The sequence below is a fragment of the Colletes gigas genome, unplaced genomic scaffold (genome assembly GCF_013123115.1).
Source record: "Colletes gigas isolate AHSC1104 unplaced genomic scaffold, ASM1312311v1 Colletes_gigas_Sc00004, whole genome shotgun sequence".
NCBI classification, from domain to species: Eukaryota; Metazoa; Arthropoda; class Insecta; order Hymenoptera; family Colletidae; genus Colletes; species Colletes gigas.
The window spans coordinates 4,822,047-4,837,545 of NW_025106633.1; the positions used below are offsets into that span (position 1 = coordinate 4,822,047).

The following is a 15,499-nucleotide window of genomic DNA, read 5'->3' on the forward strand; positions in this document are numbered from 1 at the left end:
ATCTTCGATCGCCGATCGGAGGAAGCGAAACGAAGATCCAATTAGTGGGACTTCGAAACGCACGAGCACGTTGAGGTAAACGTTTCAATTATCCCCTCGATTAGGATTACATCACGACTCTTATACAGGGTGTATAATAGTAACACAACCGGTCAACGCGAAAATAAAATTCGTTCGAATTAAATATCCTAATTAAATATCTGTACAACTCGTTTCACAAATATTGTCAACGAATGTATACACCATATAGAGTAACTATTATAATTAGACTAAGCGTCTCGTAGATTAGACTGGATAGCGACTTGTGAATGAAGAAAATGACGAAGTTAAAGAGACGAATCGCCTTATCCGTAGATAGCGTCACGTGAAAGTATATACTATCAACGACCGTGAGGTTCAAAGCGCGACGACCGATTAACGCGAAACAAAGAGCAATCACGAGAATATTTCGACACGCGTAATTAAATACCGTTGCAATGTATTAATCGAGCATCGTGTAACTGTTTTTTTTTAGAATGTTTACAAAAATATAATTATCGCCGTTGGCAAAGTTCATGGACAAAATTTAATGGTAATATCTAGAGAGGTTTGGGAGAAAATCTATCTCGCTGGCAAAATAAAAACTGAAGTCGAACGACCTGCGCCAAGAACGCTTCGGGGAAAAGTCGAAACGACGGCAGAATTTCTGGTCCCCTGACCACCGTAATTTCCATACTCCTGCTTTGCATAATTTGCGACTAATTTTATTGTTTCGCGGACAAGTAATTGCGATGGAACGCGGGCAGCGACTGTTTGCAACAATCAAAAAGAAGGAGACCGGGCCGGGTGATTCGTCGTGTCAGCCGGTGTTTACGGTTCGCCTATCCGAACCCCCGTGGCCTCTATTTCGCGAGAAGACCAAGGATGTTTTCTGGTTCTCCCGGTATGCAATTACCGATGTTAGATTCGCTGGAACGCCACTGCACAGAGCGGAATCCGCTGGAATCGATTCCGGTGAAAGTATCGGACTCGCTTAAACGCGCTCGTCAGCACGTCAATTACTCTTCCATCCTCTGACGAGCTGAATTATACAGTCCAGCGGATTCTGTTATCGCGTCAATAACCGGCGACGTCGGATTTATGCCACTAGGTGAAGCATGGAGACCGCACCCTACTGAAAAATACTGTTCTCGAACGCCGAAGGGCCCTAGTCCTGGACTAGTTAGAAAACTTCATCCTAACAGTACTCATATTTCCTTATAAAACGCGTGGAAATGTAAGATTTTAAACATTAAGATCCTCTAATCCAGCCAAGAGTTATGATTTCTTAAACATACGCATGAAATTTCAGGGAAACCTTCTTGCCCTGGTCAGACATTAGATAATGAATTTTTTTCTCGAAACTGCGTAGGATTTCGGGGGTACATGTATTCGCCAAAAGTGATTGTAATTGACCCCTGTGACCGAGAATAATTTTTTCAGAACGATTTGAAATTTTTTTTTTCACCGAAAAATTTGTCCACCTACTCGAATTTTTTTCTCGAAAATGGTTAGGATTTCGGAGGTATGCGTATTCACCAAAAATGATTGTAATTGTCCCCTGCAACCGAGAATAATTTTTTCAGAACGATTTGAAATTTTTTTTTCACCGAAAAATTTGTCCCCCTACTCGAATTTTTTTCTCGAAAATGGTTAGGATTTCGGAGGTACGTGTATTCACCAAAAGTGATTGTAATTGACCCCTGTGACCGAGAATAATTTTTTCAGAACGATTTGAAATTTTTTTTTTCGCCGAAAAATTTGTCCACCTACTCGAATTTTTTTCTCGAAAATTGTTAGGATTTCGGAGGTATGTGTATTCACCAAAAGTGATTGTAATTGACCCCTGCAATCGAGAATAATTTTTTCAGAACGATTTGAAATTTTTTTTTTCGCCGAGAAATTTAGGCACCTACCCCCTGTCGATTTTTCTTTAAAATTTATATATGATTTTTAATAAATTTGTTTAACACTTTTTATAGGTATCCATGAGCTCTACAGATTATAGATACCTATGATATCCATGACGCTAAAGTCACCTAATTTTCAGGGCGGGATTGGGCCACGAAAGTCCATAAGGTGTAAGGTCTATTCCTATAGCTCGTCAGTGAGAATACGATAATGGCTCGACCGATTAATTACCAATGGAGCACGCGGTAAACAACACGTAACCGAGTAACCTCGTCGAATTAGCATACTTTCGTGAACGATCGGCGCTAACGTAGTTCGCGATCACCCAGTAATGGCGAAAACTGGATTCGCGCGCGCGTCGTGCCTTTCGTTTTCGGTTTCAGTTGCATGTGCGAACACCCGTCGCGCAAGTGGGACACCGTATGAGGACTTGCACGGCACACCGAGCGAAATAGATAAATGTCTAGCGAGGAGATACGTCTTGATTCAAAATGTCGACCGGTTAAGAAAAACTCGAACGAACAAACTGATTCTATATTTGGCGCGAAATCAATTGGCCGATCAAGGTCGCTGGTCTCCCACCCACCCACCCGCTACACAGCCGTTTACACATTTGTTTTACGTCGATGTGGTAAGAGCCTCTTCGTCGAACGTCTTTGAGTTATTGCATCGATGTTGTAACATGCGTGTTAAACAGCGTTTACATGGCGTCTAACATCGATGCATACTTACTTGCATCGCACTATATATTATAGTTACGCGGCCTGAGAAAATTCTCATTTAAAAAAAGGATAAAAGTTTTAATTACAAACTGAAATTATTATACGCGGATCTTCTTGATCATCTATTAATCGAATAAAAATATTGCTCATCTCCGCTACGTAGTCTATTTTGTTACAAGAGTATAAGAAAAAAGGATATTATATATTTATGGCACGAAGATAAAGTACAGTTATTAACCTAACTTCTGCGTAATGAGGATAGGTCTCCACTAGTCCCCTGAGTGACCGACTGATTTGATTGAGATTACAGATTCAAACTTGTCGCGCTTGAAACGCAGATAAGCCTCGCCTCGATCATTTGCATATATTGTGCATATAGTATCGCTGGGGGCTCGCGTTGAAGACACGATTAACTAATGATGTGCAAATATAATCTTTTTACCTGACTCGGGGAAGGTGAACGAGAGATAAAAGAACAACGCAATTACCAATACTCTACGCTGGGAAACTAAATAAATTTTAAATCGAGTAGCAAGACTTCGAATGGTTACCGTTAACCCGACAAAACATTTCTTTGGGAGTATCGTCTCGTTGACTCTTTTCCTCGCTGTCATAAATCTCTAGTCTCAATCAATATTCCCTCCCATGGTCTCTGCTTGTCGATACATCATATTTTACTGTCAGGCGTGGAGAACTGATCCTAAGTATAAATTAAATCGAAAGAAAATGGGACCAGCTGCGTATTGACTTCCAGCCGCATCGGTATGCAGCTAATATTAATTCCTATCATTATTCTGCCAATTGGCGCGCTATGACCAAGCAAAACAGATTATAGGTCAAAAAATTAATGCCCACAAAATGGCACGGATGCCTTTGATCTAGGCTTCCGATCCATAAATTGGGATAATCGGGCTAAAAATCAAGCAGGGTCGCGCGTCAGAGTAAGGACCATTGATCGTTAAGACGAGTTGGAGCAGAAAGTGGAAGCTGAGGAACGGTTAAGTGGAACTGAAATAATTCGTGGCAATGATTAAATTGGACACTTAGAATCGGATTGCTTCCCGTAAGTACTCATCGGTGACCATTATCACTCCAAACTGGACCGACGCGTCCAGCGACCGTTTAGAAAGTTCGACGTTTAATCGCAATACAGTCACTGAACTTCGCAATCGAAAATGACCTTGTTAACGCACCAACCAGCCTGTAACAAGGTCAAATCCGCGTCAATGTTTGCGATACTTGTAACAGCGACAGACGTTGTCCGTCAACTGCAACCGGAGTCCTCGAATTAGCATATCGACGCAGTTGTTGCACGACGACGCGGTTCAAAGGTTCGACGAGGCGCGGTGTGCTTTCTCTATCGCTATTTCTCTTTACTCTTTTATTCATTAGACACCGTTCGTGACTTGGGCGCCGAATATTCTCATTGTTAAGAAATCTAGCTTATCGAACAATGCTACAAGTTGTAATCATATTTCGGTATCCGAGGCTACAGTGTCACCATCTCGTGGAGTGTCCTCACAACGTCTGGGGGTTGAAGCAGCCACCCCTTTCATCGCCACGATCGATAGCTCCAGGCTTCGGATTATCGAGGAGAACCTGCAAAATCTCCAAAGATAAATTTGTCCAAACGACCCTTCTCCTGTTTCTGCACCCCCAGGTGCCTCTAGAAACTCCATTTTTCGTTTCAGATTCGAGGGAAACGTGCCACCATCTCTCGGTGGCCGAAACAAACGCAGATAAGTTGGGCGGTGGTTGCGCGCGCGCGAGCTTTTCATCGATAACCAAGCGCTGGGGATGAGCCGAAGGGAAGAGGGAAACGCGTGCAGCGCGATGGATCGAAAAGCCGCAAGGGGCGAGGGAAACGACCGGGTCATCGATGGAGTGACGGTGCCGTGACGACTAGAACGTATCGGTCAGTGTCGCGGAATACAGTATCGTTCGCGTATTCGTATCCGGCTGGCTAGGATCACGCAGAAACAAGGAATCATCCGCGAACTCGAACGAAAGGACGACGCCCGACGAGGTACGGTCGAGGCTCTAGGAAACCGGTAGCAGTGTGTGGTGGGGCGGAGACGGTGGTAGGGTCGGTGACGGGCAGGTGAGCATCGGTGGTAGGAGAGAGAACGGGTTACGTGATCGGAAAGGATCTGCAAGATGTCGAGTAGCAAGGATGTCAACAATCGGTCGGACAACCGGAAAATCGACATCGAGAAGCCCTATTGGGATCAGAGCACTTACAAGGGAAGGGCACTGCACTTCCTTGCCGTCACGAAACCTACGAATCTCTTCGCTAGCAGCCAGAACCTCGAACATGCCCGGGACGTCGTCAGCAAATACAGGTATTTACATCCGATTAGCATATTTTACTTCCTCCAACGCATTGACTGCCAACGTCAAATTCATAAAATTCCCGCATCGACTGGTCCCATTCAACTAGTCGTCAGTTTATCGCTCAGACTTCCGATATTAACACAGGAAAGGGAGTACCCTGGAGCAACTGGGCGTCACGGAGAAAGAGCTGTGGAACTGCAAGTACCTGTACGACAGCGCTTTCCACCCCGACACGGGCGAAAAAATGTTGCTGATAGGACGCATGAGCGCCCAGGTGCCAATGAACATGATGATAACCGGCTGCATGTTGACGTTCTACAAGTGCGTATCTCTCTCGTTAGACTGTACTCGATCGATGGAACCTTATCTCGCGGCGACCTTGCAGACAGCTGATACCGAGCTGAACGAAACCTTTTCACCCCGTCAAATCTCGAAACTAGCTCACGCGCGTGACTAATTAAGCAACAGACTAACGATCAACGGTCGCGTTTACCGACGAGCAGATAAAGTCTGAGAGCGCCGTATTATCGCGAGACGCGTTCCACTAACGTAATTGTTATTCGCGGAAGCGCGAGGAATTTAACAGAGACTTATTCTACAGGACAACGGCGCACGTGATAACCTGGCAATGGGTTAACCAGTCGTTCAACGCGCTGGTCAATTACACGAATCGCAGCGGTTCGAGCCCGATACCGACGGACACGATCCTGAAGAGCTATGGAATCGCAACGTGCGGCGCGGTGATGACCGCCCTGAGTTTGAATCGACTCTTTCGAAACGCGCCGCCATTGGTGGGTAGACTGGTACCATTGGCGGCGGTGGCTGCTGCCAATTGCGTCAACATACCCTTCATGAGGATGTCCGAGCTGGTGAATGGTATCGAATTGCAGACCGAGGAGGGCGCGAAGGTTGGCAACAGCAAATACGCCGCTAAAAAGGCTATCACTGCCGTCACCCTCTCGCGTATTCTCATGGCTTCGCCGAGCATGAGTAAGCGGCCACGTTTTCGATCCTAGTACCACTTCCCACGCGTTGGACTCCTTAACGCTACAGTTTATAGGCTAGCAGGTCAAAATAAGCTACGAGCAGTTCCAACGCGCGTGAAGCATCCCTATTTTATACCAACAGATTAATTTTCATTGCATTCTGTGCTCGTTACAGTACTGGCGCCCGTCGCGATGAACTTCATGGAACGACGAAAAATGTTGACCAAGGCTAGATGGGCGACCGTGCCGATACAAGTCATGATTTGCGGAGTGTGCCTAACCTTCGCTACCCCCCTCTGCTGCGCCCTGTTCGTGCAACGCGTACCGATCGACGTGAACGAACTGGAACCGGAAGTACGGGAGCAAATACGTTCCACTCATCCTAGCGTGCAGACGGTGTACTACAACAAAGGTCTTTGAACGGCTCTGAAGACCGAAACTGTTACGAGGAAACGCACGAACGAGGAATCGCGAGCCTGAGAAGCGATACGCCAACGTTTAGAATCTCGCGCGACTCTTTCGACGGAGCAACCGGCTTACGGCCATCGTGTAACAGAAACTCTAAGAACATATCTACGTGTTTTATCCGTTGAAGGCAAGCTCTGTGGACGAAGCCCGAGAACCGATTATCGTCTGAGAATAAGTAACGAAGACAATAAATATAGTTCAATAAAGGAATCGTTTATTCTATGCGTACTGATACTTATTGCTCGACCGTGTTCAGCGTTCTAAGGTTAAAAGAAAGTACTTCATCCTCGATTATTTTACCGTCCTTATCGAACCTTCGTACGGGAGGCAAAGGTTTGATCTTCCGACCGTGTTTACCGGTTTTCCTTTGCCAGAGACCGCTCCTCGGCCGATTACCGAGCTCTCGATTTTTCTGCGCACTGCCAATAGGCGTCGTTCCGTGCGTGATGTTCGACAGCCTACCGACCGTCGCCATGCAAGTTTGGTGCAAACTGAACTCCTTCTTGCTCGGCATCTTTACAATTACACGGTCTCCCTCCTCTCTCACTATCGTTCCGAAACCTCCAGCAGCGTGAACGAGAAAACCTCCTAGACCTGGATATTTCTCTACGCAGTGCACCATCGTCCCGAAAGGCAATGCTCCCAAAGGATAAGCGTCTCCTTCCGCAGCACGGACACGATTGCGTGGAATACCCTTGTGCGTCTTGATAATATCGCCCACTTTCATATTCTCCGTGGCTAGAATGTACCTTAATTCGCGGCCGCCGCCAATTAAGGCAACGAAGCTCGTCCTGCATCCATCTTTGAATATCTCCAGCACTCTGTCCTCTCTTGGCTTTTCCGTCAAGTCGGTGGGTCCATCCCTGATCCAGTCGATCCAATGGTATTTGTGTTTAATACCACCACCGATACCTTTTGCTATTACTCTTCCTGTTTTAGCGATAAAATACATTTATATTCTCATTATCCTACTTTCTATAAACCTACGATATATTTATTAATTTTCGATAAGCGAGTGACGTGACATCGATCAAGTTGGTAAAAAAATTTTTCATATGCATAAACATTCTCGTTTATGAATGATGACTGCAAACATAGAATTTATTTTTACCAATATTTTATTAACTACAGAAACGTATTTCCATCAATCAGTATGTTTAACCTGTTAACCAGGTTGAGTTTCCCAACCAGAAATACTCAGTATACCAAATAAATACAGGGTTAACTCGTCTTATCTATGATAAAATTATCTATGTGAAAAAATACTGTTTCTTCTTGAAAATCGGGCACTGAATATGGATACCAGCATGATAATTATTTGTAAGAGTCATACAAGAGCTGTTTTATTACTTTATAACTAGTGCTGTTAAGCAATTGTTAAATTAACTATTATGGCATGAATACATAAGCAGGAGCTAAAGACGAACAAAGAATAAAAAATACAATGCCTTCATAGTTGGAATAAAACACATATGACACCGTCAAATATTTTGTGCCTCGTATTTGAACAAAGATCTCACGCATTCTTCTAATCTAAGAGAATTTCCTAAGAATTTTCACAAACTTTATTACTAGAAACTATACAATAGGCACAGTAACCCCAATTTAGCAGATAACTTTACCCATTGAGTCTTTTGTTTATTTTGTCTTTGGATCTTTACTTTTTCAGGAATAAATACATGATACATGATCTGTAACAGATGATCCACATAATTAATAGAACCGAGTTAAAAATTGATGAAGTTTCCTGTTGAAGATAAGAACTCTCTGTACAAATATAATTTTTAAATTCTCGATGACGAAGTGACTCGCCTTACTTCGAGTTTTCTCGAACTACGAATGAACTCATCTTACCTCAGTTAACAGGTTAAGAAGTAATCGTGACTTCTACGATTAAGATAATTCTCCAACATTATTAATTTACATCGATGCGATATGCCAATCACGAAAAAACTTATTTACCGACTAGTGGCGCCGGTATCGAAAGATGAGTCGATTGTACACATTTTAAGAGCTAACTTCGAATTACTAAATTACTATGGTCGAAATTAATATCAGCTGGCTCTGTTTTTCAATAATGATGGTCGCGAATCGATAAACTTTAATTCAATACGCACCTGAGACAGGATCTCTGCCTGCCAAATTTGTAACCTCCAAAGGCTCGACGGTGTACTCGTCTTTAAAATGAACAATTCTCCGGAAACTCTTCCCATTAACTCCTGGCTTGGGAAGTTTCTTAAGATTCCATTGGTCCCTTCTTTGTTGAGCTTGACACGTCACCGGTGCGTTTAAAATACCATAATCGACTATTTGTTTCACAAAAACACGACGGAACAACGCCACGGCGGACATCTTGATTCGACGCGACTGTGCTGCCGTCTGATCGCGTTCTCCTTCGTTTCGTCGCGGAAAGACCTACCGTTGAAAACATCTTTCGATCATACTGCCGTACACAGATGTCGCTGAACATGTTCCTAACGAATTGCGTGTTCGATTTACTTTCTATCAATTTCAAATAAAGTGCAGTTTTTCGTTATCACGAGTGTGTTGTTAAGTGTTTCGAAGGACATCGTTAAAGTTCCCTGGACAAATCGATCGACACGAACTTCACAGACTTCGAACTTCCTCGTTCAAAGAGAATAAAATTCTACGACGATGTTCGAATTTCAAACGCCTGGATCCGGTCAAAGGAAACATAATTGATCGACGTTCGAGGGAGATGTTCGTCGGTGGTGTGTTGGTCGAGTACATCACTGAGTCCATTATATTTGTACGAAAGATAAAACACCGTTATCGGAAATCAATAAATTATTTTCCGTGCTGACGAGCAATGCACCGTCGTTTCACGCTAAATTTTCGTCGGCGCATAAATATAAAATGCATTATCACGCACTGGCGTCAAATCTCCCCTACACGGATGTGAAAAATGCGTGGCGAGCCGTTGAACATAGCGCGCGCGCATCCGGTTTTATAATCTCTTGGAAATCATTCGAAATGTTCGAAATTCGAACAAACGATTGATTCAAAATCTTTTTTTAAAAACGCTTGTCGAGACAAGAGAGATTATACTTCTGGGGTCACCGATTTTGTTCAAACACATACATATCCAAAGTCGAATTAAAAATTGACGGATAAAAAGCACTTGGATCTTCAAGTTCCAAGCCAAGATGTATTTCATACAAGACTTATCAACGAATGTCCATCGATTCAGACACATGGGTTCGCCCCCGAGAGCCTCGATAAATATTTTTGTTACGCCCTGCACAAGACCATAAGTGGAAGCATAACAGCGTTATCTGCTCATCCGCTTACCTCCAGGGTACGCAAAATTATTGTTTGAATCGACGCGCACCAAAGTTCCCGTTTCTTACGTTTCCTTCGCCTAATGGTATCCCTATTCAAACTGTTTAAAATAATAACACGGCCTTCGAAACGCTGAAATCGCTCGCGACAGGAAGAAGGTCGCGGTACTGGAAGAAGCGAGTACGGGAATACGTGACGAGGGAGATGCCCGTCGAGCGCGAAAGAGACGCAGCAACGGGGGGCGGGGGCGTACGCGGGGGAGAGGGGGGGATCGCGCGAGGGGAGGGAACGCTTAATTGGCCTGGGGTAATTATTTTATTAAGTGAGAAGATGGCGGATGGAATGCTAAGAGAGAGCATGCTGGTGCGGTCTGGCGGGTAGGCTGGCGGTTGGGGCGGCCGGGGGCGGGGGTCGCGGAGGGAGGGGCGTGCAGTGGCGGCGGCAGGTGACGGTGTGGAGAGCGTTTAAAATACCTACGTACCGCGAACGTGAATACCCGACGTGGAGCCAGCTTCCGGCGTGTGTGTGGGTGCGTGTGTGTATTCGTGTCGCTCGCGTGCACGCGTGATTCCCTCTCATCGTCGCGCGCGTCCTACGCAGAGCGTTCTCCACGAGAGATAGAGAAAGAAGCTACGGGGGTGGTGGGTACGGGGGCAGCTTGCGCGCGCGTTCAACGTTTCTCTGTTGGTCGCGAAGGAGGAACATCTATTACCCGGTACATAGGCCAGCGGGGGAGGGGTAGAATCGTCGAGGGAGGGGTGCGGGCAAGAGTAGTCGAGCGGCAAATTGTCCGCCATCTTACCCACCTTATACCTTATCTCACACCCTCACCGTAACCACCCTTATCCCCCTACCTCCGCGGTCTCCTCCTCCAGCCGGTTCTTCTCATCCTACACACCGCTCCCCCTGCTCTCCCCCCTCCCCCCAACCCCTGAACCCCCTCCCCGAGCGTCTCTCGGCCCCACTGAAACCTCCACCTAGCTCGCTTTCTCTGACGTTCCCCATCCCTGCGCTGCCGCCTCGAAAGCTTTAGATTACCTACCCCTTATAAGCGCTCGTGTTGCCCATTTATTACCACGACTCTCGCGACTGCTACGAGACCGAGACCACCACCTCCTTGCTATCCTCCTTTTTCCTTTCCTTTCCGCCAGGCTCGTTCGTTCCTTCGTCGTTCGCGCCCGCCTTCCCCATACCACTATCCCTTTACTCCTACACCTCCGGGTTGTTCGTTTATTTCTTCCTTTCTTACGTCACGCCACGGTTCTCGTTACACTTAACGCTCCCTGCGTTATATACATACGTATGTACGCGGGAAAGAACTCGAATAACACGATTAGTCGAATTTGCAGGAAATGGCCTGCACGTCGGCGCCGTATCCGCGGCGCTCGCTACAGGAAACGCGCCAGGGATATTTAAGTTTGACTCTCGGATTTCGCGGCGAACCGTCCAAAGATCCGGTTATTCCCTTCTTTTTCTTTTCATTTCGCGTTTACGACGGGAGAACCGAGAGATCGTAGGTGTTGTAAGCGGAGTGTATGCAGGCGGGAATATTACGGTCAAAAGGGATCCTCGTTCCCCGTCCGCCCCGAGAAGAAAGTTTCCGTTTGTCAGGAATACTTCTCAATATTGGCGCGGAAGAGCCCGGAGGCGAATGAAAAGTAGGAGAAAAAAGAAAGACGAGAGCGATGGTCTCGGTCGATGAAACGTTTCCGCGGGGACTAGTTGCGGATGAACTGCGCGTTCAGAAAGAAAAAAGGCTGACGGTGAAAGCGAGCGGTAGACAAAGAGAGACAAGAAGCGACGAGAAATAAAAAGTAAAACGCTTCGGAAAAAAGAAGAGAGAAACGACCGGGAACCGGAGAGGCACAGAGAGACGAGAGGGGGGTTTGAAAAGTGCGACGCAGGGGATGGCATTTCGCATCGTAAAGTTTCGCGAGCGACCGCGGAACGAGAGACGGTGGAAAGAGCCGATAGAGCGTAGAGACGCGAGGCTAGACGAGAAAGAGGCGATACGGAAACGGGCACGATAAAGAGAGAAGCTCCGTTGACGGCTGGTTGCCTCGGACCTGTTCTCGTTCGTTTCCTCTCAATTCGCCTAGCGTAGAAGAGCTGCCTCGCAGGACCTAGGAGACGCGCAGCAGGAGAGAGGATCGGAGTTTGATCGAGGGATGAGCGCGGAGGGTGCAACAGGGGCAGAGGACGAGACAGCGGGAAACCGGGAACAGAGACGGTTACGGCTTGGAGAAAGAAAGACAGACAGCGGGGAGAGAACACCAGGATGAGAGGATTGCTACGAGGAGGTGAGGAGTCAGGAGGATGCGGTCGAAGGAGGGTGCAAATAATAACAATAATCATATTTCCCGGCAACATGGCCGCTGAAAGAGGGTGGCCGCGCAGCCTCGGCCGCGTAGGAGGGAAACGAGGTAGGGGTGAGGCAGCCAGGCAGCCAGGGAGGGTTATCATAATATTACAAACCACCGCCGCAGGGATGTATCTATACAATCCCTCGCCCCCGTCGTCCCTCACTTTCCTCTACCCTTGCGCCGTATCTTGCATCGTCCTCATCCTCCTGGATCACGCTGTTCCACTCGGCCTCACGGAGATTCACCTACCTAAGTCCCCGCGCGCGATTCGCGCGAATCGTCGCATCCGACAATTGTCGCGTTATACACCCTCGCGCCCCCCTGACGACTGTATCAGCTCGTTCTCCGCGCCCAGACCCCCCCGTCTCGGGGCTGCGTCGTTCTCTGAATACGATCCCCGTAGAAAATGTACATCCGCGACACGATCAGGCTTTAGTTTCCACGCCCAGCGATGGCTCTCGTTCGCCCGTAGATATTCGCTCGACGAAACACGTCCGCAGCCACCCACCCTTCGACGCCCCTGCTTCCACCTTCCGCCTCCGTCATCCGTGGGACGGTTTTTGTCACGCGAACAGCTCGAGAAAAATAATTACCTATAAATCCGACGCGACGAATTCAATGCTTTTCCAGCCCGGCGTCGCGGCGTCGCGTTTTTCATACGCCCGGCGGAGCCATTGTCCGCCATCGCGGTCCCGCAGCGTCGATTGTCTTCGATCGGAAAACAGAATTAGCAATTTCTCGACCGGTCTGCCGTACCCGAATTTTAAACATTCCGCCGCCACGCCATTTTTTTCACCCGACCGCGAAACTTTTTCACCACCGTCCACCGCCATGGGCGAAGTTCGAATGTAAAAGTTTCGCCCGTCTGCGCGCGTCTCTGTTTTTAAACATTCATTCGTAACGGGCGTGCTGATGAAGTTACGTTTCGAGGGACCCCACGACCCGGAGGATCGTCCTCGTCTCCACGGATCGTTGAACCGCGAATTCGTTGATACGTCGACGTTGTAGGAACCGCAAACGGAACAATTAATTTCTCAACTGTTATCGAATATAACGGACAAGTATCGTTGTTGGCAAAAAATTGAACGATTTTTTGTGTTCCTCGATATTGCAAAAGGCTTGAATTCTCCCAATGGTACATTTAAAATCATACAAACACTCTTGGTTTTGTAATCGAAAACTTTGAAGTTTCCTCCGCCATTTGGATACGTAGAATGTAGTCGACTATTACAATTTAACTTCTGGCAAGAGTTCTTACTATTCAAAATAAACTTGGGCGTTTGTCCATTTATTAGTTACTTAACACGCTGCCTGTCATATGATTCATAGTTGCGAACGCTTTTGACTCAGGAATCCACTAAATACAGAATAAACGTCACCCGTGTCTATAATTTAAGAGGATCTTGAAACTAAAAAGTGACAATGATGCAAAATACTTGAGAGAAGATTCTAAAATACAGTTCTACCACTTCGAATCAAGACTCCTCGAGTCAAAGTACAAATTCCACCGTTCATCGATGGTTGTAACCGGTGGTATCGATCGATCGACCGGTAAATCGTCGTGTCTGCGGTCTCGGTTGAACTTGGAAGCCGGTCGTAGTCGTCAAAGGACAACACAAATATCTTGGAAGACGAGAGAGGCTGCGGTAGACAGTCTGTCTGCGGAAGAGCCGGTATAGTTAATTTCATCCAGATGTTAGGGAACCTTCGAACGGTTCGTTGACTTTTCCGCCACGACGGATCGTCATCGCGCCCCTTTTAATGGCTTCCTAGATGTCCTTGTCGACAAAGTCGAGGACTCGTTCGCGCGAACGCGAACAAAATGCCGGGCGGTGTAAGCTCGCCCGTGTCTCCTGCAGGATTATTTTGTTCGTCGCAGCGAGGAGGCGAGCGAGCGAGCGAGCGCGCGCGCACATAGCCAGATGCACGAACTTCCGAGCGGAAAACTGGGTGTTACGAAGTAATTTTGCCTCTGTGCGAGCCTCTGTGCGATACGGGCGCTCATTCAGCGATAATTATGTCATTTACTGGCCGCGGCGTCGCTCAACTGCGTCGCGTTACGGGAATTACGAGTCTCGCGTGCGGCAATATTATTCTAATTACGAAGCTCGCCGTTTCAAATTGCGAAAGTAACGCTCTATTTATGTTGCCGTCGCGCTCCAGCCGTGGCCCGCAATGGGAATCCGTAAATCGGCTGAAATGTCGGGAAATTTCACGCGAAAACATGCCTGCGAGCTGCCGTCTCGATCCTCGACACTCTTAACGAGAAACGTTCGTGCTTTCCCAATCGATCCTCCAACTTTCGATTGCGCGATTCCCACTGTACAACCGACCCTTCTACAACACGGATTTCGTGCAGTAAACTCGACACTCATTTATGGATCGCATTTTTAAAGAATGCCCCATCAATTTTCATTAAACGAGCAACGAATAAAAATCTCGCCCGTTTCCGGCTAATTAACCGGAAACGATACGTCAACCGCGCCACGTGTTAACTCTCCGCACCTCGCTCCCCTCCTTTGCTAATAGATAATTAATCTAGGAAGCGAGGAAGCGCGCGTTAGGCGTCCACTCGAGCCTATCCGATTATCGAATGCATTAAAGTCGACGCATCCAGCTCCGAGGACGCTTAACTTCGCGTTAAGAAGATTAAGGGGGTGTCTCGCGGAACGCGGCGGCGTCCGAGCGGAACGGGGACGGCGAATCGGAAGTCGTGCACACGTAAAATTGCTAAGAGCCGTCTGGGGCTGGCTGCGGAGGATCGCGCGACCGGTCGAAGACGAAGAAAAGAGATCCGAGCTGGGGGTGTATAGATTCCGAAAGCGGTAGCACCGCGAGCACGTCGGCCTGACGGGGGTACTCGAGGACGCGGGCGAGATAGGGGCGCGCGGGGTTTGGGGGGGCGTTAGGTCGAGACCGAGGATCGGCCCCCGGGTAAGAGCGGCGAGATCGGAGGAGGCGCGAAGGGGGAAAGGAAGCACTTAAAGAATTATCCGAACTCGCAGGAGGGATGGGATTCCTCGCAAGCACGTGCAGCCTTTCCCAGGCCAACACCTAATACCTACTAATACCGTGCCGTGTATCTATCTACCCTTTTACCGCTCTGACGCGAGTCCTACGAGGCCAGGACTACGGAAAGAGTAAGTAGGGTCGTGTTTATAAGTGGATACCTACGTAGTGGCGGACTGCGGAGCACCCCCGACGACCGAAAGGTCGCCCCGGATCGCCGAATCCCGGACCATCCGGTGGGGGGGGTCGGATACACCTTTTCGTGGGAGCACGGGCCGGTGACCGATAAAAAATACTTTTGACCGTCTTTGGCTTTCCACCCCCCGTTCGAGTCCTGGTCAGCCCCGGAGTCTCGGATTCTTCGATACACCGGGGGTGGTACCCC

The 15,499-nt window shown here is 47.6% G+C and overlaps 2 protein-coding genes across 2 annotated transcripts; one reads left to right on the forward strand and one right to left on the reverse strand.

Moving 5' to 3' along the window:
• The first annotated feature begins 4,405 nt into the window (after positions 1-4,405).
• LOC122405024 (sideroflexin-1) lies at positions 4,406-6,391 on the forward strand. The gene is made up of 4 exons (XM_043409473.1): positions 4,406-4,993; positions 5,130-5,306; positions 5,587-5,975; positions 6,147-6,391. The coding sequence occupies exons 1-4, from the start codon at positions 4,809-4,811 to the stop codon at positions 6,389-6,391; spliced, it is 996 nt and encodes a 331-aa protein (XP_043265408.1). The 5' UTR covers positions 4,406-4,808.
• A 266-nt stretch (positions 6,392-6,657) lies between these two features.
• Positions 6,658-8,794, reverse strand: LOC122405025 (39S ribosomal protein L2, mitochondrial). The gene is made up of 2 exons (XM_043409475.1): positions 8,557-8,794; positions 6,658-7,369 (listed from the first exon to the last, which is right to left on the reverse strand). The coding sequence occupies exons 1-2, from the start codon at positions 8,789-8,791 to the stop codon at positions 6,675-6,677; spliced, it is 930 nt and encodes a 309-aa protein (XP_043265410.1). The 5' UTR covers positions 8,792-8,794; the 3' UTR covers positions 6,658-6,674.
• Between the last annotated feature and the right edge of the window lie 6,705 nt (positions 8,795-15,499).

What these genes read in the sequence shown, in the direction of transcription:
- LOC122405025 (XM_043409475.1), bottom strand. Translation starts at nt 8,791, where the DNA reads ATGTCCGCCGTGGCGTTGTTCCGTCGTGTTTTTGTGAAACAAATAGTC. An exon ending in AGGCAGAGATCCTGTCTCAG is followed by an intron (nt 7,370 to 8,556) that starts GTGCGTATTGAA and finishes TCGCTAAAACAG; the next exon opens with GAAGAGTAATAGCAAAAGGT.
- LOC122405024 (XM_043409473.1), top strand. Translation starts at nt 4,809, where the DNA reads ATGTCGAGTAGCAAGGATGTCAACAATCGGTCGGACAACCGGAAAATC. An exon ending in TGCATGTTGACGTTCTACAA is followed by an intron (nt 5,307 to 5,586) that starts GTGCGTATCTCT and finishes CTTATTCTACAG; the next exon opens with GACAACGGCGCACGTGATAA. An exon ending in CATGGCTTCGCCGAGCATGA is followed by an intron (nt 5,976 to 6,146) that starts GTAAGCGGCCAC and finishes TGCTCGTTACAG; the next exon opens with TACTGGCGCCCGTCGCGATG.